The sequence below is a fragment of the Trachemys scripta genome, chromosome 3 (genome assembly GCF_013100865.1).
Source record: "Trachemys scripta elegans isolate TJP31775 chromosome 3, CAS_Tse_1.0, whole genome shotgun sequence".
Classification (NCBI taxonomy): domain Eukaryota; kingdom Metazoa; phylum Chordata; order Testudines; family Emydidae; genus Trachemys; species Trachemys scripta.
The window spans coordinates 120,164,946-120,183,742 of NC_048300.1; the positions used below are offsets into that span (position 1 = coordinate 120,164,946).

The 18,797-nt window shown below is 37.8% G+C and overlaps 1 protein-coding gene across 1 annotated transcript in view; it reads left to right on the forward strand.

Annotated features, from left to right (window-relative positions):
* The window catches only part of LAMA4 (laminin subunit alpha 4), a 134,629-nt gene that overhangs the window by 101,455 nt on the left and 14,377 nt on the right, over window positions 1-18,797 (forward strand). Inside the window, exons 21-30 of the mRNA XM_034765838.1 lie at window positions 58-220; window positions 2,248-2,381; window positions 3,868-4,039; window positions 6,706-6,837; window positions 7,839-7,981; window positions 11,031-11,169; window positions 13,174-13,311; window positions 14,696-14,829; window positions 16,657-16,821; window positions 18,094-18,247. Of these exons, the coding sequence (XP_034621729.1) occupies window positions 58-220; window positions 2,248-2,381; window positions 3,868-4,039; window positions 6,706-6,837; window positions 7,839-7,981; window positions 11,031-11,169; window positions 13,174-13,311; window positions 14,696-14,829; window positions 16,657-16,821; window positions 18,094-18,247 (1,474 nt within the window). The remainder of the gene's footprint in view (window positions 1-57; window positions 221-2,247; window positions 2,382-3,867; window positions 4,040-6,705; window positions 6,838-7,838; window positions 7,982-11,030; window positions 11,170-13,173; window positions 13,312-14,695; window positions 14,830-16,656; window positions 16,822-18,093; window positions 18,248-18,797) is intronic.

Consider the following 18,797-nt stretch of genomic DNA (forward strand, 5'->3'; position numbering starts at 1 on the left):
CCATCAAGCTAAAGATATGACTATGCAGCCCTCTTTTTCTCCAAATTCCTTCAACAGGGTGGGAAAGCATGGCAAAATATTTCTAACTGTGCCGAGCCCTAGCAGCACAGCTGAAGAAAAATTTATCAAAAAAGGAGAGGTCCCTGGTGCTGACTCCCTTTTGGATTTGGAGCCCAAAAATACCGTCTTCTATGTTGGTGGAGTGCCTTCAAATTTTAAGGTAGATCAAATAACTCTTCTGTATATATTGAAACTTAAATAAATCAAACCCATGCTGCTGGGACTTCCTTTACAAACTTGTCATTAATGGAAAGGTTTGGTTACTGGAAACATCCTTATTAAGTCACATACCACATTACGATTCTTCAACAAGTTCCCTGGAATCTGCAGCACTGACCAAGGCTAATGCTACCATCTACATAGAACGTTCTCCAATGAAAAGCTGATCAGATTCATCTTGGCTAAAGTAAAATGTTTCTGACATATAATTAGAGAAAAAATACATAGTTCTTGTTCTACATGGACACAGAGTAGCCCGACCGAACAATGTGTGCTTTCTGCTATACTCTGTCAACACTGGGTGCCAAATCTGGCATAGAAACTTCCCTGTATGATGGCTGTTTGATGGCCTATTTGAAATTTGATAGTGGCCTCAAGTTAGGCACCCTATAGAATTCATGGTGCAGAAATCCATATGTTCCTAATATTAGTCGTAAATGGTTTGCTACTTCTGTGAAAATTAGTTGGAAAAACCATTTTCTAAAAGTCAGACTCTTAAAGATTTTAATCAGTAAATACCTATTCAGGGATGTAAATCTGTGCACCAGAGATGGCTCAGCAGAATTACTAAATCCTAATGAGGACCTGATATGACTGTGGAAAAAGCCAACTGATATGCCAATTAATGCTGGTTGTAACTGGCAGATAATGTGCTGAAGAAATGTTTGCTGCTGCTATGCCTATTCTACAGTGTAGTTTTTTTTTAATATTGGAAGACTGCTGCATTAATTCTGCCAACTTTACTTTCATTTTGTTTTTACATCACTTGATTTTTTTCCTTTCGCTAATAAGGCAATTTAGATTCCATTTGCAGTGATCATTGTTGAGTTATTTAAAATAATCTCTGCTGAACTTTAGCTACTGGCAAAGATAAATTCTATGAATATGAGAGAATCTCCTAGAGTTCACATGCTCTTTTTTTTCTTTCTTGTGATATGAAATGGCCTTTAAACCACAATGAGATGTAAATGAAATGAACACAAAATACTGGGGGATATTTCCATGTAGATTGTTATGAAATGTTGTTCTTTGGATATCAGAGAGACAAGGTGGGTGATATAATATCTTTTATTGGACCAACTTCTGTTGGTGAAAGAGACAAGCTTTCAAGTTACACAGAGCTCTTCTTCAAGTCTTTGGATAATAAATTGTGTAATCTGACTAAAATAGATCTAGGATTAGTCATAAAATCATTATAGTATCACATAGCACCCAAGATCCAATCTACCCTAAAATCTAACGCCTCCTTCTTTTGCCCCTTGTCTTTAAAAATTATGGTGGAAGTTCTCATTTGTAGTAGTCCTATCTAAGCATTTGTTCTCTTCAGCAGTTATTCATTACTCCTTTGTAGAACACAGCATAACTACCTTTCCCCATGCTTGGACACACCACTTCCCATATCTGGCTAACTTACTTTCAGAGGGGTGTTAACAGGCCACTTCACCTGGAATGGTCCCTTGAAATATGTGTTAACTACTTATGCTAAACAATTTGTTCCACCTTGTATTTAGCTGTTTCCCAGACCTGAGGAAGAGCTCTGTGTAAGCTGGAAAGCTTGTCTCTCTCATCAGCAAAAGTTGGTCCAATATAAGATTATACCTCAGCCATCTTGTCTCTAAAGCTTTGTCTACACTAGCACTTTTGTTGGCAAAACTTTTGTCGGTCAGGGGTGTGAAAAAACACACCCCGACATAAGTTTCACTGTCAAAAGCACTGGTGTGGACAACAGCTACCACTGTTCGTTGTGGGTGGTTTAATTATGCCGGCAGGAGAGCACTCTCCTGCCAGCATAGAGTAGCTACACAGGAGACCATACAGCTGCGCTGCTGTAAGGTCTGTAGTGTAGACATAGCTTAACGCTAAGAACGTCAAAACAAAATTGATCTTATGAACAAACGAGTTTGGCATCCCTGAATAAAATACATGTGCTGACTTTACCCTTTCGCCTTTGTTTCCTTCTCTGCACAGCTCCCTCCCAGTTTGAACCTGCCTGGCTTCATTGGCTGCTTGGAACTGGCCACCCTGAATGATGATATAATCAGTTTATACAATTTCAAGCACATCTACAATATGAATACCACTGTATCGCCACCTTGTGCCAGGTAGAGAAAAATTCAACTGTTAGAATGAAGTTCTTTGATAGCTTGCAGTGTTTGCAGACCTGAATGGCTGCTTCATTTCCTTCCTTTTAGAGAAGAATCTCAGGATAATATTAACTTGACCTTTCCTGAATAGACCTCACCACTTTAAACTGTAGTTCAGATCAACTGGCTTGATCTGTTCTACAATTGTACATTTTCTTTGTTATTTTCCATCTTGACAAATTGTCCCAAATGGCTTATTCACTCCTCTGACACAGAACCATTAGTGCCATATGCTCCTGAACTATTCCGTAAAAAAATTTCTTCTTTTTAAGCCCTTTGCAGCGAGAATGAGAAATGTTCGACTTAAAGGGAAACTGTACGATTCATTTACCATAAATATTTATGGGAAGTTTCTTCATTCAGTAGTCAGGAACTATAGTTTTGTGTTGCATTTTGATGTATATCTATATACTCAGAGAGGAAGAAACTCTAGTATTGGAAATAAACGCAGGTTTTAATAAATCTGAAGAGACCAACTAGAGTATAGGATTTTTTTTTCCAAATCTCTCTTACAGAGAGATGGTACTTTGAGTGAAAAGCCCTATTCACCATATCTCTATAACAGTGTATGAAGGGTACATTCCTTGCATAATTGAGGACCCAATCCATCTTCAGTTAAATACATGTTGGATTCCCATTGAATTCTATGGGAGTTGGATAACCCTTAAAAAGAATACTTCCGCCTATAATCAGGAAGGTTTGTGGCCCTAACACCTGTCCAATAATGAGCCTCCAAACTTTCCAGTTTCCGACATATAACTATAAAAAAGTGGGCATGTTTAGTCTTGAGAAAAGAAAACTGAGGGATGGGACCCCAGAACACCCTTTAAATATGATAAGAGCTGTTATAAAGAGGACAGTGAACAGTTGTTCTCCAGGTCCACTAAAGGCAGGACAAGTAGTAATTGGCTTAATCTGCAGCAAGGAAGTTTTAGTTAGATATTAGGAAAAACTTCCTAACTACAAAGACAGTTAAGATCTGGAATAGGTTTCCAAGGGAGGCTGTGGAATCCCCATCCCTGGAAATTTTTAAGAAGAGATTACACAAACATTTTTCAGGGATAGTCAAGCTTTATTTGGTCCTGTATCAGTGCAGGGGCTGGGTAAGATGACCTCTCAACATCCCTTCCATACCTACATATATATGACTCTGTACCACAAAATCAACACATGACCTTATGATAAGGGAGACTATCAAAGCCCTAAATAATTTTTCAGAGAAAATTCCGACAGCAGTGTAAAAAAAAAAATAATCAGAAGCCTGAAGTCTTCGTCCCTCCCAGGGATAAATAAAAGTTCAAGATGACTATTCCAAGAAAGTGTTGTAAACTCTGACACTCAAATGTTAACAACTCCCTGGATCTTCAGTGCAGGGTCATAATGGTAAGAATACTCTGAGATGGTCTCTAATTCTTGCTTGCTTCTGTGTTCTTTTCCATGCTAGGAATAAGCTGGCCTTCACTCAGAGCCGAGCTGTGAGCTATTTCTTTGATGGCTTTGGCTATGGTTTGGTGAGGAACATTGAGAGAAGAGGAAAGTTCAGCCAGGTGACTCGTTTTGACATAGAAGTTCGAACACCAACAGACAATGGGCTTATTCTCCTGATGGTTAATGGAGTGAGTATAAAATTCTGTTCTCACACTGTCCCCTGTTTCTCTTCTGCCTATTCTGCACAGTTACTATGCAGTACCCCCAAATGTTGATGATTTATATTTCATTTTGGAAGAGAAAGTTCCCTTCTGCATACGTATCATGAGGGACCTGAAGTACTGGGTACAAAGCCACTCGTATTCTCTGATTTACTCTCACTGGCCCTAATTCTGCTCCCACAGTGTTATAATGAGCACTTCAGTGGCGTTACAGTAACATGAAACTGCTTAAAGTGTGAAGATAATCAGGCCCAGTATTTTTACTTTTATTTAAATGTGAATGCACTGTCCGTGCTATCAGATGTTACTATATAGTAGTTGACATGAAGTTCTAAACATTTGTCTCCTGGTAGATAGATGGCTGAACTCTATTATACAGTGCAATAGACAAGGTGGGTGGGGTAATATCTTTCATTGAACCAATACAGTTATTTACTGTTGTAACTTGGAATTAGAGACTATCCTAAACCAAAATAGTGGATCCAAGCACCCCCAAATTTTCAGAAGTTTAAGATTGTCCCCTAACTCTATAATGATCTGAACAAAAAACCCACATCCAAACATCTTCAAGCTTTACAATATTTTGAATATAAACTCAGACTTGTGTCTTGAGGCATCTCTTCCTCAAACTTGCAAGCCCAGTGTGAGTTAAAATAATTTAGTACAGCAAAAGAAAATAATTTATTGTGTAGATATGGCAAAAATATCAAGAAAGTAGAACAGTTCACCTGCCTGAACAGAACCATAATGGCTAACAGAGACCTCAAGAAAGAAGTGACATCAAGGATAGAAAGGCATCCACAGCATTTACTAAACCCAACATTGTATGGAAATCAAAGAAACACAGCACCAGAACAAAACAGATGCATTTTAATTCAAACAACATTTCAGTGCTAATATATGGCTGTGAAAGCCGGAGATCTACCAAAATGTTAGTTAGAAAGTAGATGCTTCACAAAATAAGTGCCTGCAAAAGATTCTGGGTATTGGTTGGAAAGACTTTGTCACCAATGAAGAAGTCTGAGAAATCACCAACCAGCAACTCGTTTCCATTAGAATCAGAAGGAAGTGCTGGACATATTTGGGACATGTACTCCGGATGCCAACACACAGACTTCCATGAAGCTGTCAAGTGGAAACCAGACAGTATGAGAAAACAAGGGCACCCAGGAGAAACCCTAAGAAGAACCCTTAGCCAGGAGGGTAAAACAGGTTATCTCAACACCATAGAACAGTTGCAAGCAGCAGCAAATGACAGAAAGAAATGGAAGATTCCACCCTGTGTGCCAATATTGGCTCAGAAGGATGTAAAAATGTATGTTGATACAGTATGTGCACAGACTTCACTGCAATGAATTAATTCCATTCTAATTAAAACGCTTACTTGGCAGTGGTTGCCTTCAGGGATACTTATAGAGGAGATTTCTGCAGTGCAGATTGCTCTACAGCATCTGAACACCACCAGTAACCTCAGCTCTGCTTTAAGCAGCAGTTGCTACACAAAAAACTCTTCTGTAGTAGGCCAGTAATTAGTTTCTTCTGAGCAGAAATTCCCAAAATTGTGTCTGAATTGTACTGTATTAACTTTGTAATTGTGTATTCTGTGATGGAAATTATAGTCGTATTGGACATAAGCTGTTGAAGACCAATTCTGTTGATGGACATTTTTGGTTGGATTGTACAAAACCAGCTACCACTGTTGTGTTCTATGTGGACAGCTCATAAATATACAAAAATAAGTAATTCTTTTTACTTTATTCACAAGTTTGGCCTGTTCTTTTTGTAGTGTTTTTTAAGGTTTAATGTTCTCTTGTCTCCATTAGAGACTGTCCTATTAATGTTAGAAAAATATAAAAATAAACATCTGGCCAGATCCCCAGCTGCTGTAAATTGGTCCACTGTACTCCCTTACATTTATATATGGTTTATCAATCTAATTCTATGCCACAGAACTTGAAATCAAGGATGACTTGATTTCCTAGTCCTTCTGTGTCCTGGTGTTTCTCTCTCCCTTAAGTGCTCCCCATTTTTTCCCCTGAAAAATTCACTACCTTAATGATTTCTCTGAGTGCTGCTCTGCTTACAAAGTTTGTATAACGTGTTGGCGTCGCTGTGTTGATCCCAGGACATTAGAGAGACAGGGTGAGTGAGGTAATATCTTTTACTGGATCAACTTCTGTTGGTGAGAGAAACAAGCTTTCAAGTTTACTCTGTATGAGCTCGAAAGCTTGTCTCTCTCACCAACAGAAGTTGGTCCAGTAAAAGATATTACCTCACCCACCTTGTCACTATAAAGTTTTGGTTATCCAGCCATAGAATAGAATCCATAGCATGTGGCATTGGTGACCAATGACACAGCCTGAAAACCTAATTCAGGATACTGAATAAGTATATGTTTCAAACAGTAGTTCACCAGAATTCCAAATCAATACTATTTATCAAACAATTTATGAATAAAAAAAATCCAGGAAAATATGATAATTTTGCAAATAAGTAAAAGGCCATTTTCAGTGAATAAATTGTTCATAATGAATAGTTCAACCATCTCTAATCATCTTATATATCCATCTCTATATTGCTTGCATAAGAATGATGTCTATATACTTTCCTTTAATGCTGTTTGTTTTGTACAGAGTATGTTTTTCAGTCTAGCGATGCAGAATGGATTCCTGTATCTGCGCTATGACTTTGGCTTCAGCACTACCCCTGTGCTTCTTGAAGATTCAATGAAGAAGGCTCAGATAAATGATGCAAAATTCCATGAGGTAAAACTGATGTGAAAGTATTTTTATTTAGCTAGCCACACCAAGAATAATAAAGCATAATGCTAGGTTGCTGCTCTTATAATTAAAGAACCAAAAAATGATGGGTCAGACTTTATAGAATACCAAATGTGTCAGTTTTGCTATGAAGTGGCAAGGAACACTGGGCAGAAAAAAGATACTAATACTAAAAAGTATTAAAAGTCAGAATAAAACTATATATCCAGAGGAAAGCACTTCATAAATATTGTTCTCTACAACCACAAATATGTGGTGTCACTATTTTAACTCAATCAGTTTTAGCAGCTATTGTATTACAAAGTGTTGAACTCCCATTTCGGTACAAAAGGAATTACTCAAATGAAATTCAGTATTGATGTTGGAACTATAGACACTTATTTAGGCAGCTCAGCAACTCAAAAACTGACAGTCTGCACCTGCATTAGGGGTTCCAGAGAATTTGCTTCAAGCCATCATAGCTGTGACAATGACAGTAATAAATCTGAACTGTAAGGGCATGATTCTTCTCTCACTTACGTGGTGCAAATTAGGAGTCTGATTACTAATATCAGTGGAGTTACAGTGGTATTTAACTTGTGTAAGTGTCAGCAGAACTAAGCCCTACATTTCAACAATAAAAGCAGATTTAAAGACATATATCCAAATTCTCTACTCAAGTCAATGGAAGTGCTCCATTTACACCTGTATAGAATTTGGCCTGTGATAACTTTTTACAAGCAAATGAAAGAAGGATTTGGTTTGTTTTTGGCCATTAGAAAAATCATTATATTGAAATGAGCTCACTACTAGTCATTCTTGTCAGCTCCACACTGATTCACAAGCCTCTTTTTGAATAGAATAATTGTTAAATTTTAAAAATACAATAGATAATAATTACAGACTCCCTTTTATTAAAAATGCCAATTTGGCAAACCCAGCATGATAACTTCTAAAAGACAATATTCTTGGACATTTGGAGATGAACTGTTCATTTCTTCTTTCAGATTTCTGTTATATATCACAATTCTAAGAAGATGATCTTGGTGGTGGACAGACGACATATAAAAAGTGTGGAAAATGAAAAGAAAGCAATACCATTCACTGATATCTACATAGGAGGAGCTCCTTCCGAGATCTTGAAGTCCAGGTTTGTTGACAGTCCAGGTTCCATCAGTACTCATCTGATTGTTGCACAATGGTTTGCAAGAAGGTGTGTTTACCACCTTTGCTCCTTCATGAAAAACAGCTTCTAAGGCTCCATTTTAATTTTGCTCAGAGCTCTAGGTATAAAGTACTTGGCATGTGTACATTGATCCAAGATGGCTGTAGCTCTGCTGATGGCTGAAATTAGTCATGTGATCCAGAAGAGTCTCAGCGGAAGATAACAGAAACTGCAGTACAGTTGGGACAAAAATAAATGTTTAAAGAGTGTATGAAAACAGATATATATTTATACACACACACACACACGCACCCCGCTACCTCGATATCACGCAATCCGATATAACACAAATTCAGATATAACGCGGTAAAGCAGTGCTCCGGGGGGGCAGGGCTGCGCACTCCGGTGGATCAAAGCAAGTTCAATATAACGCGGTTTCACCTATAATGCAGTAAGATCTTTTGGCTCCTGAGAACAGTGTTATATCGAGGTAGAGGTGTGTATAGATAGATAGATAGATAGATAGATAGATAGATAGATAGATATACACACATAGGAAAAGCTAACTCCCCTTCCTTTCAACAAGCGTTCTTCTTTGAGTAAAATGCCTTTAGCTTATGAACACAGATATAATATCTCACTGTCAATCATTTTCAGATAAAGGGATTTTTTCCACTATAAACCTTAGTTCAAATCAGTCTCTATTTATCTATGGGCTCAAATGTAGCTGTCCCTGTATCGATGTGCAAAGGTGTGAGGTGAGATCCCAGGGAGCCTTCTCTTTCTCCTGAAGCCATTGGACAAAGGCCAAGCATAGTCCCATTAGGAAGTACAAGTCCTACTTCCTAAAATGAAGGAGAGTAGGACCATGAACACTCTCTGCTCCTATTTCAGCAGCCGAAGGAAGATTTGGTTAGATGCATAAAGTATGGTACATTTTGTATATTGTGTTGTAATTGAAATCAATATATTTGAAAAATGTAGAAAAACATCCACAAATATTTATCATAAATTTAAATTTGTATTATATTATAGTTTAACAGTGTGGTTAAAATTGCGATTAATCACCACTAATTTTTTTAATCTAGTTAATTTATTTTGAGTTAATCACTTGAGTTAACTGTGATTAATTGACAGTCCTAAAAATTAGATATTTATACAGAGAATGAAAACATCCACAGTTACATTATATAAGATAAAAATACAATGGACCAGATTCAGAGGTGGTGTAAATTGATGTAGCTCCATTGAAGTCAGTTGAGCTACACTGATTTACATCAGCTGAGAATCTGGCCCAATAAATATAAACCATCATAATTCAAGGAATAAACCGATCACTGTGACAGAGGGCTAGGAAGAAACTCTCTATAGGAAGGTAACTCCATAATTTCCCACTATGGGGATTCTGACACCTTCCACTACTAGCCACTGTCAGAGGCAGGATAGCAGACTAGATAGAACACTGCTCTGATAGGTATGGAAATTCCTTTGTTCCTGCAAAATATTAGCCAACCATCCTAGCCAATATCTGAATTCAATCTTTATCTTCCATTGACATCTACTTGATTTTCCTGGGGAGATTTACATTTTACTGAATTTGTTACTATGCAACTAGCTAATAGACTTAGGGAAGTAATTTGATTTTCTTCCAAGTCAGTATATTTTCACTCACTCCAGTAGCCTTTTCCTCTGTCAGTTATCTTGTCTTCAAATTAATGCATTTGGAATCACGTTCACATATTTTATTCTCACACCATTCTTTTTTCAGCTAGGGATATTTAACTAGACAAGTAGTTATTTGAAGTTACAAATCAAAGGGACTACTCACATGAGTAAGGGTCAGCCCCTTAACCTATTTATTAGGACGTGATCCAAGTCCCACAGAAGACAATGGGAGTGTTCCCCTGACTTCAGTGGAGATTAGAGCGGGCACTTTGTGCTTATTATTTAGAAAGTACAAATAATTTCTGATAATCATCCAGCCTTGTGCTAGGCTGAACCTCCATATCATTTGAGGTTTATTAGCACAGTCAGTCTTTAGTTTACCTGGTGGAAGTTGATGGAGGTAATTCTGAAATAGCACTATTATGTGCCAGTAACTGAGTATCTTCTAACATCTTTATGCAAATACCAACTGAAGTTCTGCCTTTATCCACAGATAAAGAGAGGAACAATGGTAAGGTGATTAAGGCACTGGCCTGGGACTAAAGAGATCCTGTTTCATTTCTTGGCTCCACCACAAACTTTCTATGGGACCTTCAGCAAGTCACCTCACCTTTTTTTGTGCCTCAGCTACCCATGGGGATGATAATACTTTTCTACCTCCAAAGGGTGTTATGAGGATAAATTCAGTGATGTTAGGTGCTCAGATACTATTATGATGAGCACAACAGAAAAATATGTGTGAGAAAAAGTAGTCAGTACAGATTGCTGTACCAGCAATCTCAAACCTGGCATTAAAAGGATTACTGAAGGCTATATTCTGCTCTCATTTACCACCTTGAAACCATTTAATTAAAGACTCATGCGTGTAAGTGAGATCAGAATTTGGTCCCAAATCCATTACCTCTGTTAGTATTATTTGTTTTGCCAGTTGAGTCCTGTCTGTTTCCTGAGAGGAGAATGGAATTGCCTATTGGGGCAGTTCATAAAGAAAAAACTGAAACATAACTTTCATAGATTTGTTCATAAGGTAAAATTCAAAACCCGTATTTTTTCTTTCTTAAAAATAGAAATAATACCACATCCTTTAATTTCAGTTGCTATTTTAAACTTCTCAAGATTTCGCCACATGGTTTCTTCAGCATACTCACCAATTTCCCTCCTTAACATTTATGAGTGTTGACGTATTTTAACCTTTCAGGATATAAAACATGGGGAAATATTTGCTATACATAAAGAGCTTGGATTGGGATTGACTGGGGCAAGAGGTTTGTGTTTTTCAAGTTTTCTGAGTGCTTCGTACTAAAGGGGAAAAGTACTTTTGTGAGGATTAGGGTTAGCTAATTGCAGTCTGTTTGACATTGTTTTCCAGCAATCTTAGCCCACACCTCACAGTAAATACTGGCTTTAAAGGCTGCATGAAGGGTTTCCAGTTTCAAAAGAAGGATTTCAACTTGTTAGAGGAGCCAGGAACCCTGGGAATCAGTTATGGCTGTCCAGAAGAGTCACTTGTAAGTACAGCACCAGGCATGGGGCCGGGGCAAACTCTTGGCTATGGATCTGACCGCCAACTTGACATTAATTCCGAATAATGGGAAGGAAAAATCTGCAACCCAGGAACTATATTTAACTCATTGATTTTGATTTTTTAATTGCATACTGAAATGTTTCCCAACTTTTATGCTGAATTACAGTACAAAATAGTCATGTTTTCTCTGATATTTCAAAAGTTGTGATGTCAGGATTCAGTCTGTAATACATAATGTGCTGTATTCTGAGGGCAGATAGTCCCTCTTTACTCTATTTTTGTTTCATGAAGTAAAGAGAATATTCTTAGAAAAGGAGTACTTGATAGCAGAGGAGTACAGAAGGCAAATGTGAAAAAGAACAACAGAATGCTAACCCATCTATGGTACTACTTCCCCAGGAGTATTGACAGATGGGCAAATATTTCTAGGCTGATCCTGTTCATGGAGAAAAATCAAAGGTCATTGTGGATACAGAGGCTTTCCCTCTCTACGGCTTTTCTTATTATTGTTGGATTGTTTCAGTAAGCAGAGTGGCAACCAAGTTTGAGAATGTATGATGCTACATGACAGTCATTTCAACTTGTGCATTAGAACCAATCAGAACAGACAAAAATGTCAAAGCATTTTCTAGCCAGGAAACCATTCAGGGGTCCACATAAAAACTCCAAAGAAGAAAAAATTGTCCTTGGAACCTTTGGGTCAGTTCTTCCCTTGCTTTCACCAATACAACTACAACACCATCAAACTTAATGGGATGGCATTGGTACAAATGACCCTCCATCTTGTATCATTCTGTTCAATATAATAGAAACCTGGTAAATCTAGATAATGTACATGGCCTTGATCCTGCAAGTGGACATCTGCACCCATGCGGAGCCCCATTGAAATCAGTAGGAGCAGAAATCTGTGTTTGTAGAACTCATTACAGAATTAGGGTGGATATCACCTTAAGCAGGGGGAACCTATAGCTTTGTTACATACTCTTGTCAGTATTTATTTTCATATTTTCACTGAGAAACATTGATTCAGAGTCCTCATGGGGCAGGGAATGTAGGCAAGGGGGGAAATCCCTGTGTTTATTCAATTTAGAACCTTCACTTCCCCTGCGTTCAATTGGCTTTGAATGAGGCCCTTAGTCTCTGAAGAAATAGAGAACAATTTGACTTACATAGTTTAAAAAAATCTAAGAGACTGTTCAGAACCAACAGGAAAGGGATACTAAGACAGTAAATATCATAATGACTCTATATAAATCCATGGAACGGCCACACCAGGAATACCGTATGCAGTTCTCGTTGCTCCATCTCAAAAAAGCTATATTACAATTGGAAAAGTTACAGAGAAGGGCATAGAGAAAATGAATAAGGAAGTGTTATTTACTCTTTCAAACAATAGATAGGGTTGATTTCATCCAATGAACTTAACAGGCAGCAGGTTTAAAAAAAAAAAAGGAAGTACTTCTTCAAACAATGCACAGTCAACCTGTGGAACTTGTGGTGAGGGCATGTTGTGAAAGCCAAAACTATAATGGGGTTCAAAAAAAATTAGCTAAGTTCATGGAGGATAGGCCCTTCAATGGCTATTAGCCAAGGTGGTCAGGAATGCAACCCCAAGCTCTGTGTCCCTAGCCTCTGCCTGCCAGAAGCCGGGAGTGGAAGACAGGGGATGGATCACTCGATGATTGCCTCTTCTGTTCATTCCCTCTGAATCACCTGGCATTGGCTACTATTGGAAGACGGGATACTGGGCTAGATGGACCATTGGTCTAACCCAGTATGGCTGCTCTTATGTTCTTACTTTCTTAATGTTTTCAAAACATACCACTCCATTTAGATCAGTTTAAACCTAGGGGACAAGTCTGAATTTTTCATATGAAAATTGGTCCAGCTGAATCTGAAGAAAAAGGGAGGCTTCTATTACTATTGTTTATTATGGTTAAAAATACTTCCTATAGAACACTTGTGACTTTGTTGACTTGGCATGCAGATGTCCCGCAGAGCATATTTCAATGGAGAAAGCTACATTTCCTCCAGCCAAAAAATGTCATTCTTTGATGAGTTTGAAAGCGGCTTCAACTTCCGGACATTGCAGCCCAATGGGCTGCTATTCCATTATGCTGAAGGAGTGAGTATGCTTTTTTTTTTTTTTTTTTTTTAATGTACTGGCACTATGAAGAATTTCATGATCATTTCCTGCTTTGTTTCTTAAAAATAAAAAATAATCCACAATTTCGAAATACCTCTTTGTGGACTAATTTTCATATTCTAGACCCAATAGACCAAATCCTTCAGTCTTTATTTGGGCAAAATCCCATTGACATCAAAAGGATTTTTGCCTAACTAACGATTACAGGATTTGACCGTATGCATATAACTGTATTCAACTCAGTGTGTGTAGTACAAATGTAGCTTGTGTCTCATTCTGTGTTTGTGCTACATCTAGCACAATAGGGCTGCAATCCTGATTTGAGCACCTAGGTCCTACCACAGTATAAATAATAGTAATAATAATGGCAATATTCCCTTCCCAGGGAAATACACATGGAAGGGAAGATGAAGCAGAGAACTCCTTGAGTTTAAATTGGTGGGGCAACAGTCTGACCCCTCCTGAGATGACACAAATCAGCCAAAAAGTTGGCTTCACCCCCACCCCTATCCCATCCCCCACCGTAGAATGCCTGTGTGGTGAGAAGGAGCAGTGCTGGAAAGGCCCCTTGCAGCCATGAGCAGCCAAGCTGCTCTAACTGCTCCCCTCTGCAGTGCACAATGGAAGGAAGCATGGGGCTTAAACTCGCTTACAAGTGCAGTCAACCAGGCTAACCAACACTTTCTTACCCATCACTTCTGATTTTGACCCAAAGGATTAAGATCCTAATCTAGCGAGATGCCAAGTATCCTCTTCTCCAATAGGAGTTCAGATACTTAGCTTCTCCCAAGATCAGACTGTATGATCCTTAAAAACAAATAGTATGGATGCCTGTTTCAGTGGAATAGATACATTATCCCTGCTGTTTGGGGCTGCAATCCCAAATGCCTCACTCCCAGAGTAAATTATATCTCTAGACAATTGTGAATTAAGAAACAGGTTTAAGCAAAGTTCATATTTGCAGTCTGATTAGGGGAAAAGGAACATAAATATGCTGGGCTGACCACAGTGGCTAGCCTGAAGTATCAGATATCCCATAGTACTGTAAAAGAGAAACCCAGAATCACAAATTGAATGTAAACACCCTAAATTGCTGAACTGACGGAATCTGTACCATAGATAAGGGGGAAATAATCAGGTATGAGACCTCAGAGCATTGTGGTTTAAAGGGCGACATTAATATAAAAAGAAATCTCACTTCTTACCTGCCCTGCTCTGCACACAGTTAAAACCCAGGGGGAAATGGCAATAATACACATCTGACAAGCAAAAGGGAAAATAAATATTAGAGGAAAACTCATGTGACTTTTAAAGCTTACTGTATTATACCTGCTCCTGAAACAAGTTTTTCTTTGTGTTTCAGCCAGATATGTTCTCCATTTCTATGAATGATGGTGCTGTGGTTTTAAATGCTATGGGAACTGAAGTTCAGTCAAAAGAGACACGCTACAATGATGGCAAAACCCATTTTATCATTACCTCTGTCTCACAAGAAAGGTAAAGCTGGTCAATATCTTTGATGCTACCACATATAGTATATGATATGTAGCTCTTTTATGTACATAATGTCTTTTAATGTTGCTTAAAGCCCCTACTTTAGGAGCTTTTCTCACAGCATGCCCTATTTCAAGAGATTATCACTTCTTTAGTTAAAAAACACAAGCCCAAAATCCAAATGGCTGAATCATGGCCTGGAGATGGAAGGGTCTTTTCACTAACATTTTGAAAAAAAATATTCTTGTAAATTTTTTTATTGACTTTTTTGTACTCACCTGTAAAAGCACCTTAAAAAAACGAACGTGATTAATTCTTCAGAAGGGCTGATTGCTTTGCTTAGTTAAAACAAAGTAAAAACTTAAATTAACCAAGGTATCTTTACTCAAAAAAGTCATTATATAGCTATATGGGGAAACACGTTCATATTTTTAGCATTGACAAAAACATGCTAGATTCCTGACGGCAGCAGTGAGTGAGTCAAGACATCCACTTTTTATAAATCTTGAAACATTTTCCTTGAAGGTTTTATTCATCATTGTACTTTAAGTAAAAAAAAATATTTTGTAATTTGAAAGCCAAATTATCCAAAAGTCTTCCTCCTGGTCTTCATATGTGCATATGCAACTCTGTGAGAGGAAAACATTCCACACATACTTTCTGTGCTCTCGCCTGCACAGTTTTCGTGCATTAAATGGAGGTTTTCATGTGTGATCTCTGCAATTTACTATGGCATTTAAGAAAAATTGTTCTTAAAACTACATGTGTGCACAGGTCACATTTTGAAACTTTAGCCCTGAAATAGTCATTATGAGGACTGACATACTGCAATGAGCATTTTGACCTCAGGATCTGTCATACCAGATCAGAACTTAGGTCTGTTTGATCCAGTATTCTTCTTTTGATATTGACCAATATCTAGAATTGGCAGAATTTGATGTTTTATTTTTTTATAATTTTGACATAATATCAATGTTTATTTTATGCACCTTTTTATTTTTATCAATTTAAATGTTCACAGTTTTGGAAAATTATGGAGGGTCAGACTATCGCTGGCTCAGACAACAATTATTTAATGATAATCAACACTGAGATTCAAAAAGTTAAAGTTTTATAATCGCTGAAACACAAACTGTCAACATCAAATGTCAAAATATACAAAGTAAAAAGCCTTAAACCAAATTCTAATAAGTTCTCAAGCAGCATTCTTCTTACTTTGTCTATCTGTAAATTGCAATTATTATAGATGGAAACTTTTTTTAGTCTGTTTGTCTGTGCATGGTGAAATCAACGCTTTTTAACATTTACCAATAAATATCTAACCCTTCCAATCCTGAATCAGATGCTCCAAATATAGACAGTCTGTCATGAAAAAGGTGAAATCTTTCCTGACTTCTGCTGCAATTAGTTTACATGCTGCAGAATGAGATTTGATTACCCTTAAGCAATACAATATCATTTTAAACACCAAAATGATATGATGTGTATATGGTATCTCACTTTCCCATATAGTGTTCCATCCTTTCACTAGTGATCAATTCGTTTAATTAGTCTTAGCCATAGTGTACTGTGGCTTTCTGAATATCAGGAGTATCTCAAAGATCTCAGTGGAGCTTTTGGCCATTGGACTCCAAGCTACCACACTGGCTAATCCCACTGCCATTTATTGCATAGCTGGAAGGAAATAGGTTGTCTTCTGATATTGCCATTTAGGAAATCAGACGCTGAGTTCAGCATTATGGGAACATTGGCACATATAACACACTGTGTAATAACTCTGAATAAACTCTTTCAAAATCAGTTTGTGAAAAGGAAAATTTCTCTTTGCAGATATGAGCTAATAGTAGATGACAAAAAACATAGCAAAAAGAATCCAGCTAGAGACAAAACAGAGCAAAAGCCTGCAAGTGCTAAGAAGTTCTACTTTGGTGGCTCTCCCATCAGTACTCAATATGCCAATTTCACTGGGTGTATAAGCAATGCCTACTTCATCAGGTATGTAACATCCACAACAGTACACATCAAACAGTCTGTGTCTGACAACATAGAAAATAAATACCAATGAGAACTGATTATTTTCACAATGAAATCTTTTACCTTATTTTGTGGGGTTACCCAAAGGCCTTTTTCTTTAATTTACTATGAAATGCCTCAGAACTGCCCTTCTACATTAAAAAACTGTTGAAGTGGAAATAACTATTGAGGTAACTCAGCCATTACCATACTTGCTAATTCCTTTGGTGCAATGTATAATTTGCAGAATAATTAACATTTGTATAATGTAATTTACAGCTCTATCTTTGTAATAAAAGGATATGACAGTGTCTCACAAGGCCTCAGAGATGGGAGTTTGGTCTTGTTGAAATGTGGATCTAAATCATTTTGCAAAATGTTCCTTTTTAGATTTTTTTTTCTGAAATGTATTGCTGGTTAATGGTGCCGGATTGAGAGTCCTGCAGACTGAAATCCTTTGTTTATGAATAGCACAGATATAAGACAGGCAGAAACTGTGCAAGCTGCACATATTGTCCGACCACTGTGCTAGCCTCGAAGGACCATCTGTGTGTGGGTGAGAGGGTTGTTCATCCCCTCTGCTGAGAGTGCCTAGAAGGATACCAACTAATGCCAGCTGGGAGAGTGTTTTGTGGTGTGTGTGCCCACCCACTAGTAACTATGAACTTAAATGTAGTCAGATTTATTTTCCAAAAATCAGATTATCAAGACGGTGATTCATACAGGGAAATTGGACTGATGTGTATATAGTTAGAGCAAGATTGCCTCTTGCCCTGTACTAGCCACCCACCACAGGTCACAGTCCAAGGAGGGGACAGAACAGAACAGCTACTCCTCCTCCTGCACTGGTAGGAAGAGGTAGAACTTTAGCTCCATTTCCCCCATGCATGTCAGCCAGATCACCTGGGAAATGTGCAGAGCAGAATTGGTCCTTCGCAGATTGCTTCCCCAATGGAGCAAGGTCAGTCTGCTTCTGGGTCAGCACAGCTTATGCACTCCCCTTATTCTTGGCAAAATGTTTTATATACAATGAGCCCAACTTTTTCCCCATGATTTGAAGTCGCAGACCTCTAAAATTTCACTTGTAATAAGAAGATCTCTGTGGTTGTCCTGGTGATAACAAGTGAAAAAATTATATATTTTATACTAGCTTAATTTGGATATTTTAATTATTTTTCAATTCTGTTTTTAAAAAGCTATTTTTGCTACACCTCAGTCACCTGTTCTTAACATTATCCCTTCTTTGAAACACAGGTTGGATCGAGAGGTTGAAGTGGAAGATTTCCAGCGGTACCCTGAGAAGGTCCAAACTTCTCTTTATGGATGCCCTGTTGACTCCCCTCCAGTTGCCCTTCTCCATAAGAAAGGAAAGAACTCTTCAACAGCCAAAGGAAGACATAATAAAAAGGTTAGCACTAACTGACTTGTGACTATTCTGAAATCAATTTACAGTTTGAGAAGTCCACATATACTGTCTCATGATCCTAGGCTGGCCAGATTGTTGTGGTTCCAAGACACATCTGAAAAATAACAGAGGATGGGACTTGGCCCCTTTGAATATTTCATGATTTCAAACAGATGATCTCATTTTGCAGATTCCGAGATTCATCAAAGACTTTTTTCATTATAGTTTCACCCATTTTTAAAGGAAACTTTTAAAATGCTCTACAAGCTACTGACGCTTTTACCTGCTAATGAAAATGACTTCTTTATGCCTAGCCCAATGGTTTAGCTGGGGAAAGGAGATATACAAAAAGATGTAGTAAAAGTCAGAGAGCATCATAGTATTATAGTAGTTATAGATGGGAAAGAACATATCAAATCCAACCCTCTGCAAGTTCTCCCAACAAGAACTTAGATACTAAATTGATACTACACTTGATCTCTTAGCCAAAGGATCAAAAAGGTGTCAGTTGTATAATTTGCTAGTTTTTGTTTGGGGTTGTTAGCGTGTTTGG